General features: G+C 39.2%; 1 protein-coding gene across 1 annotated transcript in view; it reads right to left on the bottom strand.

Moving 5' to 3' along the window:
* Positions 1-13,576: 13,576 nt before the first annotated feature.
* The window catches only part of LOC139477759 (CTD nuclear envelope phosphatase 1-like), a 37,205-nt gene continuing 25,404 nt past the window's right edge, over positions 13,577-25,377 (bottom strand). Inside the window, exons 3-7 of the mRNA XM_071260168.1 lie at positions 22,676-22,794; positions 21,514-21,585; positions 20,019-20,135; positions 14,940-15,051; positions 13,577-14,156 (exon numbers count right to left, since the gene is read on the bottom strand). Of these exons, the coding sequence (XP_071116269.1) occupies positions 14,011-14,156; positions 14,940-15,051; positions 20,019-20,135; positions 21,514-21,585; positions 22,676-22,794 (566 nt within the window). The 3' untranslated portion in view covers positions 13,577-14,010. The remainder of the gene's footprint in view (positions 14,157-14,939; positions 15,052-20,018; positions 20,136-21,513; positions 21,586-22,675; positions 22,795-25,377) is intronic.

Below are 25,377 nucleotides of genomic sequence, written 5' to 3'. Positions count from 1 at the left end.
ACAGTGCTAGCCCACTGAGATACTATCCTACAGTTTAATTTGAATACCCCACTCAAACGCTGTACACTGAATGATCCTACCTGTCCTTATTATGTCCGGAAAGTTAATGTCGAGTGTCAGGCAGGGAAACAAGAAGTACCATCTATTGTATTTTGGTATTACTCGGCTTGGGATCGAACCTTCCATTCTCCAGGGTGATGAACGATTGGCCAGAGCTGTTGGTTTCAGTATTAATTTGTTACCTTGTGGCAACTTCTGTTTTGGCTGGTTAAACAGAAGGTCCAGTCAATCCGTTGTTTTACTGGAAGTTGAAAGGTACGACATGATGAAGAAAGAGGTTGTCCTATGGATGTTTGTACAAAATGACAACAAGCAAGTGCCCTCCTGTAAATCATCACCGACACCCCTCATCTGTACCCATACCCTTAAGTAATAAATAATAAATAATGAATGCTCCCTTATCACCGTGGTCACATCCATGGCCAAATATTTCCATCACACGTCTTTTCAGAATGTTGTAGATGCTGATTATGATGCTAAAATAGATAGTAAACATAGTGAAATAATTGTCCAAAGACAAGGGCTGGGACGAGTCTGATTGGGAATAGTTTGACCGTAGCCCTGGCAAAATGTATTTAGATAAAACGATCTGGTGATGCATAGGCTGAAGTTGCTTGAAGCTTTATCTTTATTAAACATATAAAAGTCAGAAGGAATGCGTGTGAAGGTCGAAAGAAATGCGTGTGAAGGTCGAAAGAAATGCGTGTGAAGGTCGAAAGAAATGCGTGTGAAGGTCGAAAGAAATGCGTGACTTGTGGTGTAACCATGGAGTTCCAGATCATTTTTGTTACCCATCCCAGCCCTAGTGAAGACGTCCATTCCCTGACTTTTTCACAATTGAATAATGGATCCACTACTAAGTTAATGTTATATTTATTATACAGTCGAGACAACCATGGATCCAGTCGCTCTGGACACCACGCCAACTCTTCGGAGGATGTCTGCTGTGTTTGCCAAGAAGGTACATTAGGTACCATGAGGGTACAAGAATGTCTCTTCCTGAACATCCGCTGTATTTGTTTTTATTCAATATAGAATAAGATCAAGTAAACATTTTAGTGAGAACTAAAGTGATCTGCTAACTGGAGTGTGCCAATCTTGACAGCTGATCCGATACCTCGCCTGTTATCTGTAAGTGTGCTGTCGTGATATTTTGGACACCTTACAAAAATAAATGAATTGGTTCTCAGGGAATGACTTTTGAAAATATAGTGCGGGTGGATTGATTGTTGTTTAACGCCAACTCGGGAATAGCTCCTTGTCATTTGTAAAAAGATTTGATTGATGTCCATTTTGTATATTATTTATCAAATCCTGGTTTATTTTGAATTTAAATTCAAAAGATTATGTCGTATTGTGTTTTCTGAAGTGGATCTTCCTGGAATAATCCTGTTTGCTTGTTATGATCAATTTCAATGTTGATTTTGTGATTATTAATAAAGTCATGATTCCTCTTTTCATTGTCATACTCATTTTGTTCCTACCAGAAGTACTTAATAAATCCAGTGATTTACATCATAAACATCGATCAACGCAATTGTGATTGATGACATGCATCAACCAAGTCAGCGAGCCTGACCATCCGATCCCGTTAGTCACCTTTTACGACAAACAGGGGTTGCTGAAGATCTATTCTACCCCAGATCTTCACGGGTCTCAAGTAGAAAATGAAGCTGTGCCACGTGAAAGTGATGTCACGGAATTTCATCTTTGATGAAGAAATAGACACTGCAAAAGCAATTTCAAGCTAGCAATCAGATATGACCGGCAGAATATTTTCAGAGCTCTGTGTGGTCAACTTCAGGCATATGCCTGCTCATCCCTGTTTCTGAAGCACTGAGCTGTGTGGTCAACTTTTGAAGCACGGAGCTCTTTGGGTTCGATCAGATTTATGTGCATGTTTAAATATGACGGGTCTGGACCAGGCAATGTCAATAACAACATTCAAAATGAAGGACATTTCCGTTCTTTATTTTCACACAGTATTACATCTGGGATGAAACAGATGGTCGAGACAATCCGATGACATCATCGCCCAATAAGTGATCCAGGTTCGTCCGCACACGACTGCTCCCTCGTATTATCTGGAAGAATCACAAAACAGTACAATTCAGGTGAACAACTGATTGCTAGCTTGAAATTGCTTTTGCGGGCTTTCATCACACAACAAACTCGGCAATATTCCTGCTATGAATGTCGGGTTAGAATGGGCCTCCCCACTTACGGGAATGAGTGGTCCAGAGTCGTGTATTTGGAACATTGCTCAGTGCGACGCGCTCATGGTTTTTTTATATTTTCGCAAAAACACAGTATTGATTCCGAATCAAAGCCAACACATGCTTGGATACCAGACATGATCAATGTAAGGGAAACAACTGCAATTTGTGATGCTACGAAGCTACTTTTGTAAATGCGATAGATCACTGCATGATTTCCTGATCTAAACGTTTCTATAGTTTTGAAATTATGCGGAAGAACAGATAAAATTGGATGATTTAAATTCACATGATCTACAAGAGAGTGAGTGAGTTGGGTTTAACGCCGCTTTTAACAGTATTCCAGTTTTATCGCAGCGTGTCAGCTTAATGTGGGAGGAAAGCCCCAAGTGATGCAGGTCTCAGACGTTTACCACTTCGGTGAAACCCACGAGCACGGGTATGGTGCTGACAAACCTAGAAACATAATCGGGGCAAACCGGGATTCCAACCCACAATCATAGGTTTCATGCGTGTCCTGGGACGCAACTGTGCACAGCGAATCGCGGCGCCTTAGACGACTGGGCCACCCGTGCCTCCTTTTATATATATTTCAATAGAAACACAAACAACAGACAGTAATGAACAATAGTACCAATGTTGGATTTGACGGAGAAAAGTAGCAAACAGGGCCCCGTTCCACAAAGCTATCTTGGTGCTAAGTTGGCCGTAACTCCCATACTTTATTTATAGGCTTACGACCAACGTAGCACTAAGATCGCTCTGTGGAATGAGGCCCAGGACGCCAAAGATCGTAGCCGTGACTGGATGATTTACTGATGTCACCATAGACGATAACGTACATTTCTATAATCGTTGTGGGTGTGTATTAATGAGGATACCCTATCATGGTTGTTTATTTGTTGTTTAACGCCGCAATCAGCAATATTTCGGCAAAATCAAAATATCGGCGGTCGGTGTAAATAATCGTATCTTGACCAGATAATCCAGTGATTGACATCTTGAGCATCGATCTCGTAGTTGGGATACGATGACATGCATCATCAACCACCCGATACCGTTTGTCGCCTTTTACGACGAGCATAGTCGTTCATTTACGGCAACCATGGGTTGCTTAAGACAAATTCTACCAGGGATCTTCACGGGTCTACACCAACAACCGGAAGTTGATTTTGGGCCTCAAACGCTCCTACTTCCCAGTCTTTACGCGAATAACAAGACCGGCAATGGCGAAAAGTATTCTTTGAGGCTTACCACTGGTCTTCGTCTAATATAGAATAACGAATGGACTGATTAAATGTCTACGTCGATATGCGCAATTAACACCAAAAGTTAAAAGAGCCTAAACCAGGCAATCCAGTGAACAACGATCCACGCCATCTGGGCAAAATGAAACACAAGCGGCCAAGCAACAGCCTGTTGGTTGGTTGGTTGGTTGTTTGTTTGTTTAACGCCGCACTCAGCAATATTCCAGCTATATGACGGCGGTCTGTACATAATCGAGTCTGGACCAGGCAATCCAGTGATTAATGTCAATTGGGATCGATGACAGGCATCAACCAAGTCAGCGAGCCTGACCAACCGATCCCGTTAGTCACCTTTTACGGCAAACATGGGTTGCTGAAGACCTATTCTACCCTGGAATCTTCACGGATCCCACAGAGCATGAACGCCCGATCAAATTGAGTCGCCTTTTGCAATTGAGTGTCGTGGACATTTTCCCGGGGTCCACACAGAGAGCAGTCAATTTTCCTACGCTATATTTTAAACAATGCATGCAACATACCTTTAACTTCGTTCAAATCATTTGGCTGTCGACTCCGCCATTGTTGCTCTCCGACTGACCACGTCACCAAGTGTTCGACCTGAACGTGAAGAATGCACGTGAAAATCAAGCACGGTATATTACATAACGTCGTCGTTGCTTGTTTGTCGTCCATTCATCCTGTGGATTTGAGGTTGAGTTGTGTGTTGCAATCAGCCAGTGAGAAGGATATGGTAAAATAGCGACGAAATGCACATAGAGAGATTAACAAACAACGAAATGGGGAAAGTGATGCCTGACTTGCCTGGTGAACTTCAAGAACATCCAATCCTGTCCTTTCCTATGTTGTTCAACGCCGCACTCCGCAATATGACGGCGGTCTGTAAATAATCGAGTCTGGGCCTGACAATCCAGTGATTGACATCATGAGCATCGATCCACGCAATTGGGATACGACATGCATCAACCAAGTCAACAGCCTGACAACCCTATCCCGTTGCCTCTTACCACAAGCATGGGTTGCGAAAGACATGTTCTACCCGGATCTTCATTGGTCTCTACTCCTGTCAAACTTCCCCAGGCAATATAGGAGGTATATCATTATGAAGTCTCCAGCTCCTTTTATTAGCTCAATCAGATGAGTGAGCAGGTATAACATAAAACGTCAACCCCAAAGGATAAACAGTGATGTACAGCTTCTATAAAATTTAAATCCAGTCTGAGGTGCCACAATTCCTATGATCTGGGTTCGAATCCTGATTATGTCTCTTAGTCTGTCAGCACCATGCCAGACTATAAGGCCCACCTAACCTTCAATCCAGGAAAACTAAACATCATTCAATATGAAGTACAACTTCTACCAAACAAATGAACCACAAAGACAAACAGTTCACAGGATAATATCTTTTATTTACAAAAGGTCATCTCTGCCTCACTACATGATATATTCCACACCACACATAGTGAGTCAGGAGCCAACAATCAACAGGAGGCGACCAGAGTCACCCACTCGAGAAACATACTTTCTACAAAACAACAGGAAGTTTTCACACAGTTGGTAATATGCATGAAGGGAACTGTTCCACCAGAATAAGCACGTCCAGAAAGAGGCAACTAGGGCAGCCATTTTGGATTATGCAAATCATAAAGTTTCCAAGGATTTGTCTCCATTATCAATATCAATTACATTTCCTTTAACAATATTCACATCACCTTTCACAGAAAATCACACGGCAAAGCAACCTAGCACTTAGAAAATATGTAGGAAGTGTATGATCAGGAGTAGACACCATTGTCGAATCAAACTGGTCTGCAGACCGATTCTGTTTATGTAACATAGTAAGATTTCAGTTGAAAACTTGTCCTGGAATTATACTTTTCTTGGACTATTGGCATGTCTATTCCTGGTATGATGAGTCAGTCAATGACCTTTATAATGTATAAAAAACAAATGTACTTCACAAAACGTCTCCATGGGAAGAAATGTGAACACTGAGATGACCATGTGCCTGGTGTCACAAGAATCAGAAGCATCTAATGTTCTTCTGTCAAAGATACCGACACTCCTGTGTGCATTTACACAAAAACGATCAGTTTACAATCACAAAATTCCATCACAGTTTCTATAACATACAAAGTGAAAGAACATGTCACTCTTAAAAGCAGTTATCTGCCCCTTGTCCCCAGCATCCATATTACCAAGTTTAACTAAGGAAAAACATGTTAATATTTCGATCACCTTTCGATCATGTTCAATGAGACAAAGAATCACAGTTCTTGAAATCAAACTATAAAATATATTTCTCTCTTTCATACATGTAGCAACTACGTACAATATCAAACTTGGACACGAGCTGGAAGTTTACAGGTCATCATCGACTGATATTTCATGCACATACTTCACGATACTCTAACTTCCAATCTGCAGACAAATGCTATGCACAAAACCATCAACAAAATTACAGCAAATCAAAGTTAAACTTGATTTTACAAAGAAATCATATCAATCTATTACAATCTCAGAAATACAGAACTTGCAAACATATATAATATTTCAGAGTACAGAGCAACCTTTATCAAAAAATCTTTAGATATATCCAGCATATGTCTCCACTATTCTTCACACTGGTATTAAAAACTGTCTTCAAACATTCCATCCAATCGTATCAAATGCATTGCATGCATGTATAAATAGTTGTAACAGAGAGATACATTATGGTAATGTGGATTACTATTTCTTTATATATTCTTTGGTCAGTATATATATATAGATATCTACTGATGAAACCTGTTCCCATGATTATCCATTGGGTGAGCTGCTATCATTGTCAGTAACCTCACATTTACCATTAGGTGGCTGTGCCAGAGTTCTTTGGAAGGGCCACCAATAAACGTGACCACCTCACAATTTGAGTTTGAGTCATGAAAATATCGACCTACATTTATGACCAATAGCGAAGGAGGTCAAGGCCACTTACCATTTTGGTGGAAGCCATGATTATGGCCAAGATGCAGACAGAAGAAGGAACAAGAGCAGATCCTGGCAGGACTAAGGGACAGTAGTAGGGAGTGAGTGAGTATGGTTTTACGCCGCTTTTAGCAATATTCCAGCAATATCATGGCGGGGGACACCATAAATGGGCTTCACACATTGTACCCATGTCGGGAATCTTCGGGGTCTTCGGCGTGACGAGCAAACGCTTTAACCACTAGGCTACCCGACCACCCCAAGTGTTATTAGAAGTAAGCAGAGGGAATTGTGATGCCTTAGACCACTGTAGACACATACACACTCATTACCCTGAACTTTTGGGCAATTCTCCTTTACTGTTCATGATCAAAGGGGAAAAGAGATGGCCAATATACGTCACAAATTCAGTTCCTTGATATGTACTGAATGAAGAAGCTGGTAGAATGTTGTTTTATGTTGTAGCTCAGTTTTGAAATGAACGTCATGGGGTCAGACAGCATGTCAGGATTATGCTCTTTGATCAAGTCGTCTTTTGGTCAGAAGTATAGTTGGAATCTCTGAACTCTGAGACCAACATCCCACATCCACCAATAAATAGACATCTATTCTTTCTTGTGGCACTGATAATAGTCATTTCTAACATAACAAGACAGTTTCGGACTTAAATACTCATTTCACTCAGCTGGATAATCATAAGACAAGTTCAAGTGTAGATGGGTAACGGTATAACTTTCCTAACAACTAGTTTTTGTCATGGTACTGTTGGAATACAACTCCCAATGTTTCATAAATCAGCTTACTAATTTCTTCATATTTCTAAAGAAGCAGCAACCAATATTCTTTCCTGAAAGCATACATCATACTTCCCCAACCAAATGCTGATATACTATAACAGAATATTTCCCATCTCACCAAGTAAAACAAATCACCATAATTGCCAAATTCATTTTTCTTTCATAAACTAAGGCAAAAGAAAACAAGTATTGTGTTTCTGGCATGCACATGTTTCAACCCATGCACCATTTTCATCCACCAGCATCAGCCTTTCTTATTTTCAAGATTTTAAACCAAGGGCAAGTAACTCTGCCCACTTCCCCCAAACTGCAAATACCACTCCTGTGTGTGCAGGTTGTGTGATCACAACTGTCAAGTGCAGCTCAGACTTCACTCAAGTCTTATCAATTGCTGCAAAAAAAGCATTTATCTCCAGAATGTAAACTTAATGGCATGCAAATGTGGTTGCCAAAAGGATGAAAGCTGTGTCACATCATATGAGGCCAAACGAAATAACCAGAAACATAATACTTTGGGGAGTAAGTTTAAGCACTACTGACAGTCTTTCTTTAAGTAAAAAGTTCACATTTCGATCTTAATGTGTGGTTATACACTGAAGATACCTCTGAAAGACTTTGAAATAAGTAACATCAAACGCCATGGTAACTAACTACGACAATATTTGCTTACAACCACTACACACTCGCCATTGAGACTATACTGAAGTTTGCTGCCAGACAAAGGCGGAAATCCTTTCATAAAATCATTGAAATTAACTTAAATCCTTTGCACATTAAAAATTATGGTCAGTTCAAAATGTCTTTCTCAGGGGCAGGTAACTCTGCCTAAATCAAAGACTGCTAATTGTGATCAACTGAGTCTATGTCAATATGACACAGGTAACATTGGACACTGTGAATCTTTCCACTGACTAGTTTACAAAAAATGCAAAATAAATTTGCAAACAGTCCTAAGGCCTTTTTTCTTTTTGGTTGGGATTTTTTTTTTATTACTGACATTGAAAGGTAAGGAGGTACCTAGGTGTGAAACTGTCAGCACTGCACTGTCATTAAAATCACTGCCAAAGCGATTTATAGCAATTACCGACTTTTGCCTGCAAAGTCATCTTATACTGCGCTGCAAGATTCTATTAAAAATGGATTTTTCTTTAATACATATATAAAAGGTTTTCGGATCAGCAGTGCAAGTTCTTTTTATCCTAAATGGTTTTGTTTCATTTTCTCAGTCCTTTGCGTTGGAGGATCTTTAAACTAAATATAAAAAAGGCCTAATTAACTGAGTTGCATTTTTGACAAGAACAGTTTCACAAAATTTCATATCATACCCCTAAAACAAAAACATGACGACTCAAAGCAGTTTCGTCAAACCACTGATACACTCATTCAGATACAAAATCTCCCAACTGTCAACTCCGTACATCTGTTGTCCGAGAACTTAAGTACGCTAAGGAATATCATTATTTCTCAACATGGTAGTAAAATATAATTTATGGACATGGAGAAAACAAAACACATGACATTGTCAGCCGTAACAGACAACTAATGATTTCCTTCAGTAGCTATGGCAACCCTTTTCATACAAAAAAAACCTTTCTCAATATTTATTAATATCTTTTACAAAATAAATCACAACTGCTTTTAAATACACAGTGGTGGGGTGATGAATATCCCTATCATGTTCTATGGTAGTCAGTAAAACAAGGTCAATTTGTGGAAATATGTTGGATGGACAAGAGAGGTGCTCAATGTTCATAAATCTCACCTGCAAAAACAATAACCTGCATAGGTCCAGATGTGTTTATTCCATACTGAACAAAAAGGTTGGGGATCATGAATATTTTGATGATATTTTCATGAAATTGTAAGTCAATCTTCACTACAAATAAATATCAACAAAAATTCATCTCTAACTTTTTTGTTCAGTATATGTCATTAAAGTGAAAAGCTCATCCCTCAACTTTCCTCCTTTTTAATCAGTCAGTGACTGTTGGTTTGCTTTCACAATCACCCACAGAAAACCCGATCAGTTAAGCCTCAAAAGTCATCGAAAAGCAGTTTTCGGAGGTAATGGTGTTTCACTGTATTTAGAAAATGTGGTGGCTCGGGCCAACTCAGCGTCTATGTAACATGTCATGATGATGTGGTAATTATGTCAACGCAATAAAAAAGCAAATATCCTGATTATAAGTGCACTGGTCATCATCGTCCTTTCTCTACAATCAATGGCCACATTTTCAGCAATATTTGACACCTCAACAAATCTGGGTTACAAAATGTAGTTTTAATGCATGACAACATGAAATTACAGCGTCGGTCCCTAAGCAACAGGGATTCACCTGGGTCTATCTATTTTCAGCACCACGGGACTCTCAGTTTGGAGGTTCCAAGACATTGAACATCAAGGGACGAGCAGACTGAGAAATACCGATGTCCTCCTTCTGCACATGCTCAGACGACTTAGCCTGGTATTGATGGGGATTTCAATGTTAGATCGAAGTAAATTAAGCACTGCTTGACAAAGGTACCATCATATGTACTGAAACACTGCACTGAAAAATCTAGATGACTTGAAATTCATAAGTGAACACGGTCTCCATTCTCATAGCAGTTTTGAAAATTCCAATTAAAGAAATTGTTGCCTAGTTGAAAAAGTGTAAGAGACTGATGAAATATGTTTTGGAAGAAATATTTATTCTCTTGAGTTAATATCTGAAGCAGGACTGCCCACATTTCAGAAACCATGCATTCAATCAACATTCTTTCAAGCCGTTTCTTCAATCTCCTTATTATCAGACCTTATACTCCACTGCGATACCTCAAGATGTCGCATCACGTGAACTTCAGCCAATCAGCCAATCAGCCAAGCAAGACCTTAAAATCTCAGAACAAGTGAACAAAGCACTCAGAAAAGTATATCAAGGTGTATGATTTCTTCAAAACACATGTTATCAGGGAGTTCCGGATACCAATAATTAAAGTTGTGTTATTATAGTGTTGTGGATATTTCACGTCCTGTCATTTTTGAGTGCCATGCAAAAATGGTGGACTATCAAGGGAAAGACTATCTGTGGCATTTTCTTTTGTTGAGATCAAAATTTGCAAATCGAGATGGTTGAGAAATGAAGTCAAATCAATTTAGAAAGCTGGCATCTGATTGGCTCAAGAACCCGAACATCCAGTACATTTTCAGGGTTCACCTGAGCAAGACCTTCCATGGAAGTGTCCTCACATCTGTTTTCAATGAGATTGGCCTTTGTGTAATCCTAACCTAAGCCAAACAATCACAAATGAACACTCCGAGTCATCATCATCACGAACAGCATCATCTACGCCTGAACATCACACGCATAGCACTGGAGATCCAGAAGGACCAGGATTAGTTCAACACACACTTCTTCAAAAATAAGGTTAATTCAGGCTCTCAGTGTTAATGTATAAAGCTAGGCTGGTATGAGAACAAATGTTCTTCATAAAATGGAATCTTCTACATGGGGAATGTTGTTTTTCACTTTTTAACAAAAAGCCAAAATGTCCTAGTTTCTTGGGTAAACAAAAGTCGTGTTTGTTCTCTGATAAATCAGCCCAAATGTTCTTCTCGACAACATGTTATTTCTGCTTTTAAACACAAACAAAACCTCTGATGCTAGGCAATGCACTTGTTTACTTTAAAACAGAAAGAGGCAACTCACCTGCAGAATCTGTTTTAAAATCTCTGCCAGAGAAGCGATCATACTAATTTTAGAACGGAATATTCTGGTGATCTAAGTGATATCCACCATCAACCTGACATACGTCTCGTCTCTCGGTACATACATATGCTATATACACCTGTAAAACAACTAGTCCCAAAAGTAAAAATTGACTTTCATGATTCGGATTCAAAATCGTTCACTTCACCACTACAATCCACCACAAATAATTTACGTCATAACAATTCAGTTAATAGTTAACAACCTAAACGTTAACATGTTAAACCCTGAGTTTCCAAATTTTGATCTTTAATTGTTACATAATTCTGATTTGATAGAAATATTCAAGCAGCTGAAACAATTTAGTGCAATACTCATAAATTACAGCAATATTTACATATGAATTGATATTTAAGTGTTTGTGGAAAGCCTCGACTATCATGGTTCTTTGTGAATCATGAAACAGAGTTGCCTCCCCTTACATACCCAAGAGGTATTTCAACATAGATTTGTAATCTCATTTAATCAAGATGGCTTCTCAGTTTATGGCAATAGTTTTCTCCAACCTCACACAAAGCTTACATGGCAATCATATTTCTCCTTTGTCTTCAGAATAATCATAAACGTAGATACATGTTTAAGCAGTTCAAATATTGAGCTGCATTCACCTTCTTTGTACCAACAGCCTGTAAAACTTGCACCACTTCTGAACTCGGATGCTTCGTCACACAGACGCAGTCGCCCATGCTTCCTGATGTTTGAATCCTGAACATCCCAAGCCTTCTCCTCAAAGAATCCAAGTACAAAGTCTCAAATATTGTGACAAAGTCCCATGGCAATAACACCACAGAGAAACGTCCTGGTGCTGTGAGGTAAACATGGCACACGCAGGATGTGTATCAGTTCCTCCAGTGTCTTGTCACCCTCCTGTATCCATTGTATTATACAGCCATTCTATCAGACAAAATTCTCTGGACCTATTTGCATTATAGTTTCAAATTTGTTTCAAAAGTCACCTTCACCATCTCTTCCAGGATCTTCTAACAAGAGCTTGGCATAGATCTGCGATGAAAACTGCTGCCTTGTTCGAGCTATACCATGATATAATTACTCACTCTACAAGACTTTAGGTTTAAGAAGGGAAGTGCTCCTGCTCCAAGACATCCAATATTGTATTGGAGACGGTATGCAACAATGGAACTTTGCCCATGGCACTGGTTCTGTCAATTATGACAGTGTACAGTAATTTAGGAGGGAGCTACTTCACGCGTTGTGTCATTCAAACTGGAATCCAAATGAAGAGGTGGTGGATGGATCCAAGGTATTTATTATAATAGAATGGACATATAATACCCTGGATAACCGAGGATGAGTCTCTGGAGGAATCTCAAACCTCTCTTAGTGACAAATCATGGTTATTCCTGACAGAAGTAGTAACAATGGAATTGAGTAATAACTTGAAAAATACAATTTTGTATACTAATGACTGACCTTGGCATAAAAAAATACTATTCAAAAAACATTTGAACCTTGAATCGTATGAAACATTTTTCCAAGTAATAACTTATGCTCTGTTCATGTACATTGAACTGCATGTCAGAAATCCTGACATGAAGCCAGGAAATCAGGATTCTTGCCTGCCAAAAGGGATACAACTCTGAACAGCGTCCAACAATCTAACGGAAAATCTATTCAGAAGAAACACTGCACATTACTGGGGTGAGTGAGTGAGTTTGGTTTTACGCCGCCAGCAAAATCCAGACACCAGAAATGGGCTTTCCACCTTGTACCCCTGCACATTACTGCATTCAAATACAAAACAATGAGTTTGGCTCATCAATCCTCAACAAGTGAGTTTTGATTGGTGATTACACATCATGATGCATGGGATTGTCTCCGCACCTGATTGTCATCAATCATCTACTGAACATCCACAAGGTGTTGCGTATTAACTGGAAGAAGGTGATTACAACAGTTTGAGAAATAATCGCACAATCATCTCTGGATTCGGAATAGGAAATGACCTAAGTGCCATGAAATGAGAGAACTTTACAATTTACCATTCATTAAAATGTCCTAGGTTTTAACATTCCTGGCAAGTCTGATTCAAGACTACCAGATAACTCAGAGACAATGGTAAATGTTACACATACAACTAATAACATAGTCTTGACACAAACTGAAGACTGGCTCCAGACAATGGAGCAAAGTTCAAATTATTTGTTTTGAAAAATACTATTATGCAAATAACTTTGAATGAAATCAACAAATTCTTGAGAGTGTTTAGAACTTAACCCACTAAGTTTAATCATAATACCATATTCGCCGTAATAAGCCCCCAGGGCGCTCTCAAAATTAGAAATAGGGGGGGATCTTATTAGAATATTACTTTGGTGAAAGATCGTAAATTTCTTGGGTTATGCTGACAGCTTGAAATATTTATATACGACAGATATTTTTCCAGAATTTAATTGCCCATAACTAAGAATGCATATAACACATGAGTGCGTATTATACGCGAATAAATGAGTCTTGTGTGCATTGGTCAATCGGAAGGGGTGCTAATTGGGTTTGTTCACTAGCCAATATATTAGCAAATATCGCCATGGGCGCTTATTCGAGCGGGGCGCTTATTACATTGAATACGGTATATATAATTTTTTTTGTTAAAACTTGCCAATAATTTTTATTCCAATCTTGCTGAATGTCTGAAGTATCCAAAGAATTTCTACTAATGGTTCAATGACAAAGGACTGTATACGAGTTTGTATACTACTGTCTTGTCCGGAATAAACATGACTTATCACCTTCCTACAACAGAAGATGGCTTCACCCAGCACAGGACAGCAGGTTGAGTTTGTATGGAGAAGATCAGGAGGGGATTCACTCTGGGGTAAAACAGTTCCTAGAATCAACACCGACTCTCCTGCAGGATGGTGGGTGACCTAGATGATAACGACATCAATGACAGTGCTAACAGTGGCTATGTACAAGGATGGGCATGAAATGGACGTTGCTACCACGCCCGCTGTAGATGTAAATTCCGACTGAGGACGCTGCGCACGTCGCTGCAAAACCTGAGAGCATCTAACATAGGCAGGAGGCAGAGAAGTGCTGTGTCTGTGGCATCGCTGAACCAGGACTTGATGGGGATGGCGTTATCTGCAACATCATAGGAGGAATCTCAAAGAGAACGTTGATGAAAATAGTTACAGAAGTATATTTGGCCCAATATGGGATTATGGGGGCCTAAATGGCATTCCAATTAAGAGGTTAAAATATGGCATGCATCGTTTGTTAAGGCTTTACCCAATATTAGACTAACATCTAGTTTCTGAAATGAACTAGTTTCACTTTGGAGAGGATCTGTAGGCTCCTTACTTGGATATGATTATCTGTTACTTACTTGGATATTATTATATGTTACTTACTTGGATATGATTATCTGTTACTTACTTGGATATCATTATCTGTTACTTGGATATCATTATCTGTTACTTGGATATCATTATCTGTTACTTGGATATCATTATCTGTTACTTGGATATCATTATCTGTTACTTACTTGGATATCATTATCTGTTACTTGGATATGATTATCTGTTACTTACTTGGATATTATTATCTGTTACTTACTTGGATATGATTATCTGTTACTTACTTGGATATCATTATCTGTTACTTGGATATCATTATCTGTTACTTGGATATCATTATCTGTTACTTACTTGGATATCATTATCTGTTACTTGGATATGATTATCTGTTACTTACTTGGATATTATTATCTGTTACTTACTTGGATATGATTATCTGTTACTTGGATATTATTATCTGTTACTTACTTGGATATGATTATCTGTTACTTACTTGGATATGATTATCTGTTACTTACTTGGATATGATTATCTGTTACTTACTTGGATATGATTATCTGTTACTTACTTGGATAGGATCTGTAGGCTACTGGAGAGTTGTCTAGAATGAAGATACTTGACAGGTCGGGGCATATATTGGACAGATCTTTTGTGTAGCTACCACAGTCTAAATTACAATGCTGAAAGAAAGAAAGTGACACAATTACTATTCCATGCAGTGTTGTCATCAAATAATTCAAAGGGTCTCAATAAGTGCCACGAAGAAACAAGATGTCATATCGTGTGAGATTATCAATCATGTCCATTGAGACAAAAGTATTTCATCACAGAAAGTTGACAGGACAAACAGAGCTCAGCAGCCTTCTCGTCACTAAAAACAGCATACTTGGCCTACTACAATTAGGAGTGAAACGAAACATCAGTGCACGGTGCATCATGATTTCTCATGCGACGATACGATATGCCATACATTTTTTTTAGGTACCGATACAAGACAATACTTCCTACTCCTAAATGCACCCAGCATTTTTGACAGTCAAATATTGTAAAATGTGTTGTAATTAGCCACTACGAACATGTGTCCACAGCTAGTTTTTCCTTTTGAACCTCCATGAACCTCAGGTTTTTATGATATGCGGGTTTTAAATATCATAAACACTCAAACATAATTTACCCTACACATAAATGAAGGAGTAAGTTTCAATGTCGCTTTTAGCAACATTCCACAGAGATAACAGTGATGAACACCAGAGTGAGTGAGTGAGTGAGTGAGTATGGTTTTACGCCGCTTTTAGCAATATTCAAGCAATATTACAATGGGGAACACCAGAAATGGACTTCACACATTGTACCCATGTCGGGAATCGAATCCGGGTCTTCGGCGTGACGAGCAAACGCTTTAACCACTAGGCTACCCGACCGCCCCGATGGACACCAGAAGGGACTTCACCCACTACATTCATTTGGGGAACCAAACCTGGACCTTCAGTCCTCGTTGTAATACGCAAATGCTTAAACTACTAGGCTACACCACTGCACCTTTAACAATATTTAACCATATAAAGCAATATCATTATAAGGCAGTGTTAGAAATTAAGCATTAAAGTAAAGAGTTCCTTCTGAAAACCCTAATCTGAATCTGATGATTAACAGGATCATTACCTTCAATGTCTCAAGGACCCAATGTCCCCCTTAATTCTGAACACTATTACATTTCCATGATTTCATCAACATAATATTTGTAATCTTAAGAACAGCTACCGACTATATATCGGAAGTTTTATTCTTCCAAAAGCAAGCTGATTGAACACATGACCTTTGAAATTCTGGTTTCATCCCTAAACATGAAAGTATTACCTTCCAACTTTAATACAGAGTGCAATTTGTTTGGTAATCTTAATCTTTGTAACTAGCAATAAACATCCTACCATGGAGCTATGAAAATCAATACCTGATTTACCTGAAGTCGTCTATGACATCACCTCTGTTCATTATACAGTGAGTTGTGTTTAACGCCGCTTTTAACAGTATTACAGTCATATCACAGCGTGTCAGCTTAATGTGGGAGGAAAGCCCCAAGTGATGCAGGTCTCAGACGTTTACCACTTCGGTGAAACCTACGAGCATGGGTATGGTGCTGACAAACCTAGAAACATAATCAGGGCGAACCGGGATTCAAACCCACAATCATAGGTTTCTGGCGTGCCCAAGGGACGCAACTCTGCACAGCGAATCGCAGCGCCTTAGACAACTGAGCAACCCATACCCTCATTATACAGAGACCTACTTCAATAACATGAGCGTTTCATGTCTCAGAAGACCTTTGGGTTACTCTGACAAACATGCAGTCATGCTACAAACCTGCAATGATTGTGATCATACCATCCACATCTTTGCAGGATTTCTTAAGGGAGTTTTGCTTTCATGGCATTTTGAACGGTATTTCAGTTATATCATGACATGGCATGTTAGTTTTGGGGAAACCCAAAAGCACAGGTATGGTGCTGACAAACCCAGAAACATAACCAAAGCTAATCTGTGATTCGAAACCAGGGCACACCAAAGGGACGGAATTTTGCACAGCCAATTGAACGCCCCAAAGGCAAAGTGCAAAGGGCCTATTTTACCCCATAGCCATAAATGGGGAGAACAGGATACACCATATCACATTCAAGAAGTCACAATGCTTGAAGGTATTATACTCTTTAACCTATAACCATATAATTCAAAATGGGTCCATTGTTCAAAGTTACTCAGCCATGTTTCAGAACGCTATTTGCAACAGGCTTGTCTACCCAGTTCATCATGAATAAGCTGCAAGCATTAATGAGTACGCTACAGGCTGATAAACAAAGACAAAGTGCACACTCCGTTGTTTGTCTTCCTCCACCAAATGAACATCGCAGTGGATCTAAGTTACATGTCCTCAAACACTCTAACATACAAAATTGACCATGTTTTGAAAACAAGATAACACAGAGGATTTTGCTTTCCATCTCAGGGCCCTAGCCCCTCCCACATTGGAATTAACCATTTCCCAGTTCATGCTAATACAGTGTAACTAGTGATTGTATTTCAATGATTTAAACCCATGAAGATAAGACCAATGAACAGGGTAGAGGCTTTCAAGGCTTAGATTTACATAACTGCTTTGGATGCTGTTGTACATTGGAGAAATACGTCTGAATTAACACAAATAGAACAAATCCCAATTATAATATATTTTTTTCAAAATTCTAATTTGCCTGACAAGGGCATTTAGTTTAGAATCCAAGACAAATCTCTACAATCTGCAGCATTATATGATTGTATTATGTCAGAAGTTAATCAAGTTCAAACCAGGTTTGACCACTATTGCAGGTCAGCACACCTGGCCCCAGGAGGCGTGTGGCAACTGCTAGCCATATTTCTTTCACCACAGTGAAGCCCAAACAAATGCTACCAAATCAGTTGCAACGTAGTGCCCTGTATTAAGTGCCAATCACAGAGAAAGATATTCAAGGCTGATCACATTAACACCTGGCCTGTTTCTGACAGAATTATCTCTGATTCTGATTCCCGCTAGCTCAGTTAAACACTGACAACACTAAACAAAAGCAACATGCATCATTGATGGGATGAAGTGAGTGAGTTGGGTTTAACAGTATTCCAATGAGTTGGGTGAGGTGAGGTGAAATTGGGTTTTACGTCACGTCCAAGATTATTGCACTTATATAGCGACGTGCTTGCACGTGTGTGTGTGGCTGCTTGTACTAGTCTGGACTGATGCTGATTCATCCTGCTATCCCACTGAGATACCATGCTGCAGTTTAACATAAATACCCCACGCAGACACAATATACTGACTCCGAGCCGACCAGTCCTTGTTTTAGCCCCTCAATGCAACAATGCAATGCGTCAATGCAACTCTGCACAGCGAATCGCAGCGCCTTAGATGACTGGGACACCTGTGCCCCCTTGTTGTTGGGATGAAATATACATTTGGCAATATGCATCTTTGTTGAGATGAAATATACATACAGTGATCCCTCGCTATAATGCTATCTTCGGGGTCCAAATAATTGATGAGCGTTATAAATGATAAGTGGTTTAACGAAGGTCGAGTCGTGGGTGGTAGATGACCAACAAAACAGTATACATGCTCTGCCTACCTAACAAGATCTATGTTGCACGTTTCAGAGATAAAAAAAGATTAGAATAGAAATTCATTGTGTAAAAAAAAAGATTTATCAAGTATTAATGTGCGCTTTCCAAAAAACACATCATATCCCTTCAGCGAATTCAGATGAAAAAAACCAGGTATAACAAACTTGGTCAATAAAAGTATGAAATTTGACATAAAACATTACTATACATGGCATAACATTTATGATATATGTATCCATTCCTTTGCAACTAATTTCGTTTCAAGGCGTCAATAGCGATAATCTGACCGTGGTTGCTGTAAATAACAGTCAGTTGTGCGATCTACCAATCACTTTGCATACGATTTCGCCGAAATTATTGTAAACATTATTATAATTATTGAATTAAATTTTGAATATAATAAATAAAATATATTGCAAACATTAGTCCAGATAAACAATGAACAATTTGCTTAAACCAGATATTATAACAATAGGACTAAATTGCGTACTTCTGTTTGGATTTGTTGACTGGTATTTCCCGTGTTACGTGATCGCGGAGATCAGCTGATAAAGATTTCTGAGATGGGGGAAAACATCTTGTCATTGGAAACCTTGAGTTTATGGTAGTAAATTTTGGTAGCCATGCTTTTCCGCGCACTATAACCGAGTTAGCGCTATATTGAAAGGCACAATACCAAGGGAACACTGTATGGCAATTTGCATCTTTGTTGGGATGAAACATACATATCGCAACATGCATCCTTCAAATATAAACAGCTATTGTTTGCATGTAAGACTCATGATTAATGTTGCAAGTGTGGCACATAACAAGAATCAATACATGAGACAAAGAATCTTCCCACGACTAAAGTGTGTGATATTCACATACGCATGTCAGATTGGAAATATTAGTCATGAGAAGAGAAAAAAAAATCTTTGAAAGTTGTTACACATTAGTGTTCAAGATTATTGCAGCTGCATCAACATGCAAGCATGCAAGCATGTGGCTGCTTGTCCGGATTTATACAGAAAACAGTAAGACTGCTCTGTTACCCTAACTGATGTACAGTGCATATGGTGATCACAATGAACTAGTTGTTCTTCATTCTCCAATGATCAGATGAATCCAAATCATAATTTAGTTCAGAAGCTTCTTAATCAGAATCTGAAGCACATTAAACAATGAAGAACAATACACAATACAGGCATCTTAGTGTTTCATATCCCCAAACAGAAAGACAGAAATTCTGATTACTGTTCTCGAAATTGAACATACATGGGAAGTTCCAAATGGAAAACATAAAAGGCCACACTTAAAATATTGTGGATATTTTGTTTACCACTATGTCTACTATATCCAAGAAGGACTATTTGTTTTCTGTGTTGGTTTCCTTTTGTAAAGAATGAATTTTCATAATCAAGGTCGTAAACATGGTAAAGAAATGAACTTTTTATTCGACAAAGATCATTTGACATGACCTATTGCCAGGTCTTCATGCGAGAGGTAGCAATGTACTCACTTGTCTATAGTATCTCCTACGTAAAACCCCCCTGTTATTGTCGAGCTTGTCGGCGACTGCCGCACCGTAAATCTCCATACTGGCTGTGAAGACCACAAGGTCGTACCACTGGCTGACCTGAAACACAAGCATCATACTGCCACATCAGCAATTTTTGAAACAATGATCAATGCTGCATCAGAGAGAGAGAGAACTTCATCTTTGCTTGTTAGCTCAAGCCAGACTCAGCAATATTGCAGCAAAACGACAAAGGCCTTTAAATAATCAATCTTGTGACCACTGACCAGACAAATCAGTGATTGATATTCAGAGATAGTCCCACACTATCATGACAATTGGAATATGATGACAAAAATTAACCAATTCAACAAATCTGACAACTGCCTCTTACATCTCGCTCTTTCTAAATGATCTGAATCCATTATAAAAGCTACAAAATAATTAATTAATAAAATACTGGCTTTAATCCATCAATGGGCCAGAGTGACATTTTCAATATGGCTGCCATCACGGCCATTGTATTTGACTGTGTGAAATACATTTATGCTTTAATCCTAAAATCACAATCCTGTGCAAGTAATGAAGTTCAAAACATATGGCAGTCGTTGACAAGTTTGTCTTGTGTTTCCATCACCAATAAGTTCATCACCGGAAACACTTAGAAAAACAGATCAAACAACACTTTCTGACATCGAATAAATATGCTCTGCTATATTCATGTTTATTCCACCTTTAAAGCTGTTATTATAATCAGTGCATGGAAAATCTCCAATATGAATAAACAATTCATGACCCTTATGGGCCAAAAAATGAAGCCAGTGCTCAAAATCACGTTATCACATTTAGCTTCGCCCTCAATTGTTGAATAAACCAAGAGGTGAGGTGAAATGATTTTTTACGTTGTTTTCAACATGTTCAAGATTATTGCATTTCAATAGCAATTTGGATGCACATTTGTGTGGCTGCTTGACAGTGCTTGTACCAGTCCAGACTAATGCTGTTTTATAGTGCTAGCCCACCAAGATACCATGCTGCAGTTTAACATACCCCACTCAGACACATTAAACTGACTTCGAGCAGACCAGTCCTTGTTTTATCCCTTCAAGAACTATAATTTTTAAAATTCTTTTGGAATGATTGAGTGAGTATGGTTTTACGCCTCTTTAAGCAATATTCCAGCAATATCACGACAGGGTACACCAGAAATTGGCTTCACACATTGTACCCATGTCGGGAATCGAACCCAGGTCTTCAGCGTGACGAGCGAACGCTTTAACCACAAGGCTACCCGACCGCCCGCTTTTGGAATGAAGCAGCCAGGAGACTGAACCACCAACCTTCCGCTCTCCCGGCAGATGATCTATCCACTAGATCACTGGGTGGTCGATTAAAACCAAGATCTAAGAAAATAGTTTGAACTAACATAAAGCATGTTCCAATATCATGTAGTGTAGTGTTTTCCAAAAGGAATAGGAGAATAATTAAATATACTTACAACTTCCAAAAAATAATCAACATGTGGCCTTTTATGCACGAAGAATCTGACTGGATGTCGGTCTATCGTAACCTGAAAACAAGATGACATAAATGTGATATTATCCACACAAGAGATGTAGATACTAATATCTATCTATCTGCAGAAGCACCTCAGCTCAAAACACAATTCCTACCAATCTCATTAAATTCCAATCTTAGCGCTCACTACCATGAAACAAAGAACTGAGGACATCCCATTACAGGTCACATCAGAACAACCTTTCACAAACTTTGATTAACCAATGAATCGACCAACAACAAGTCGACATTAGCTTCTCGCACTAAACAGCTCTAGTTTCAAACTGGCAACTTCCATTCCAGCCCATGCTTTGAAAACTTCAATTCAAATTTTGAAAACTGAAGGGAAGATTCTGGAATGGAATGTCTATTCCGTTCAAATGTTCATCCCCATGAAGCTAGAGATAGATGATGATTTGGACAGCATCAGTCTTACAGGTCGTAAATGTTAACCATTTCTAGGTTGCATGATTAGAAAACAAATTTGGACTGCAAATTACCAATCTGGAAAGCAACGTTCAGATTGGTCAGCTGAAAGGTCATTCTGACGTGACCCGTAATGGGATGTCCTCAGATCTTTGCTTGGCCCGTGAAGATCCGGGGTAAAACAGGTCTCCAGCAACCCATGCTTGCCGTAAAAGGCAACTATGCTTGCTGTAAGAGGCGACTAACGGGATCAGGTGGTCAGGCTCGCTGACTTGGTTGATCCGTGTCATCGATCCCAATTGCGTGGATCGATGCTCATGTTGTCAATCACTGGATTGTCTGGTCCAGGCTTGATTATTTACACACCGCCGTTATATAGCTGAAATATTGCTGTGTGCGGCTTTAAACAACAAATAAACAAACAAACAAACAAACAGATTTTTTTTGCTTGGAGGTAACAAGAAATAAGTTCCAAATTTAAATGTTTTTTGATATTTGGATTTATTATTTAACTATCACCAGGCCTAAATGATATCCTGAAAAGGGCTCCACACCATGTGCGGAATTGAACCCGGGTCTTCTGTATGACCAGCAAAATGGCTGCAAGACATACACGCATCAACATAACAACATAATAATACATACAAGTATATCTAAAATGTGTGGAGTATACTCACTTTTAGAACAAAGTCTGGAGGTGTCCCAGGTTTCACCGTCTGTCGTAGAACACCGTCGTGATGTGAATGTATAAGTGTTTCATCAAGATCCAACACTAAAACCTTCCTTTTTAACATACCTGAAACATGACACAACAAACATGAAACACGGCTCAACACACCTGAAACATGACAAAAAAAACACCTGAATCAGGGCACAACACACCTGAAACATCACACAACAAACCTGAAACATCACACAACAAACCCGAAACATAGCACAACACACCTAATGCACATCTGAAACATCACACATCGCACCTGAAACATGGCACAACACACCTGAAACATGGCACAACAAACCTGAAACATTGCTCAACACACATGAAACATGCCTCAACACACCCTGAAACATGGCTCAACACACCTGAAACATGGCTCAACACACCTGAAACATGGCTCAACACACCTGAAACATGGCTCAACACACCTGAAACATGGCTCAATACACCTGAAACATGGCTCAACACATCTGAAACATCGCACATCACACCTAATATCACTCAACACATAAATAATCACACATAACACCACAACACAACCAGTCGTAGATTTTAACACCTCTCTCAGCAATATTCCAGCCATATGACAGAGGAGACACAAGAATTTCTGTGCTGACCCTAAAATTTGTTAAATAGTTCATATTTCCGCACATATTGAATTGCCATACATACTTTCACTATTGCAGGAACCGCAACTCTGCATCTTGTAACCTGCAATTTTATGTTTCATTTCATTTCAAAAGGCTGTCTAACATTGACAGCAAAAGGAGGGACTTATTCCTAAATACTGGTGATGCAGTTGCCAAATCAGAGCTTGATAGTGTGAAACCTCTGACTGGCAAATCAAAATAGATTTTCCGAGGTCGTACAGAATCATATTTATTTCAACTTGAATTTGCAGAAAATCTTCACAGTTCCTATGACAACATCTCAAAACAATCAAAAGCTAAGAAATACACCAATAACAGTATGCTTAAATTTATGCGACTTCCAACAATGTTCCAGCTAGGGGAAACCAAACACAGGCTTCAAGAATAGTATCCGTGTCCGGAATTAAACCCGAGTCTTCAGTGTGACAAGCCAACACCTTAACCACTGGCCTAACCCACTCCCAGTATACATCAGACTGTGTTAGGCCTGTAGAGCCACATTAAGGAAGATCTTGGATGTTTGCTCTTGGAGTGGAATCGTGTGACTACCTTAACTTTTAACATTAGGGTAATCATAGTAACACAATGTAAAGCAGTGTTAACAACAGTGAGTGAGTGAGTGAGTGAGTGAGTGAGTTTGGTTTTACGCCGCTTTTAGCAATATTCCAGCAATATCACAGCGGGGGGACACCACAAATGGGCTTCACACATTGTACCCATGTCAGGAATCAAACCAAGGTCTTCGGCGTGACGAGTGAACGCTTTAACAACTAGGCTACCCGACCACCCCAAGTGTTAACAATAAAGGGGGGCTGGGATCCTTGAGGCATTTGAATCTTGGGACCCCCTCAAACTTTTTTTCAATTGATTTCTTACTTAATTTTAACACAGGTAAAGACAAGAATCCCTGGATCTAAATTCAAACATTCCTAAACCATTCAAACGTTTAAGACACGGACTAGCACCTGTTTCTTTCACAGACAAGGAGCTACGAGTGTTCAAAATGTATGGGGTTCTGAGGTCCTTCAGGTTTGCTTTTGAATTCTGTGATTCTCTGAATCTTTTAACTTTTATCACTGGGGTAAAGACAAGGTCCCAACTCAGCACAGCATGGTCACATAAACATATTTCAACTTTTGAATTTTTACAAGAGGGGAATGACAAGGACCCCCTGATTTCAATATACTAAACTTTAGGGCTGGAACGAGTCCAAATTTACTACCCGGGTACCCATCCCCCTATTACCCGACCCAACCAAGGTACCCTCTGTAGGTCTCAAGAGACAGGTTCCAAAATGTCCGATTGGGAATAGTTTGACCATAGCCCCGGCAAAATGTGTTTAGATACATAATAAATTGATCTGGTCATGAATAGACTGAAGTTGACTGAAGTTTTATCTTCATTCAAACACATAAACGTGAGAAGGAAGGGTGCATAGTCAGAAAGAAATGCGAACATTAGTGACTAGTAGTGTTACCATGGAGTTTGAGATCATTTTTGTTATTAAACAATATATCACGTGACTAACCACAGGTCCAGGTAGTACTGTGGGTACCCAGGTCCTACTCAGTACCCACAAGAACCGAGTACCCGAGTTACCCATCCCAGCTCTCCTTAACTTCAAATATTGCATTGGAGCTTGGCACAACTAAGGGACACAACTCTGTACAGCATGGTCTGCCCCAGAATATCTACAGGACATGCAAGACAACATGTCGCGCTGGCTAATGACTAATATTAGTCTCTGAAATGATATAAATTTTTATAGAAACAAGGAACTACAGCTACATTGAAATGGAGCCTGACAGAGATGAGAGATTCAGAACAAATCAAAAGTTGCTTCATTTCGAGCTATATCATTATACTACAGTTAGGGCTGGACGCAAGGGAAAATAATTATAATGGTTTACAGACTGGAGACAGGCTATACGGGCTTGTGATTGCCCTTCCTCAACACAATGACATACATCTAGGAGAACAATTTGGCATATTGGGTTGAGGTCAACGGCTG

The sequence above is a fragment of the Haliotis cracherodii genome, unplaced genomic scaffold, assembly GCF_022045235.1.
Source record: "Haliotis cracherodii isolate W230 unplaced genomic scaffold, xgHalCrac1.p SCAF_35, whole genome shotgun sequence".
Taxonomy (NCBI): domain Eukaryota; kingdom Metazoa; phylum Mollusca; class Gastropoda; order Lepetellida; family Haliotidae; genus Haliotis; species Haliotis cracherodii.
This window is presented reverse-complemented; position numbering and strand designations above follow the sequence as displayed.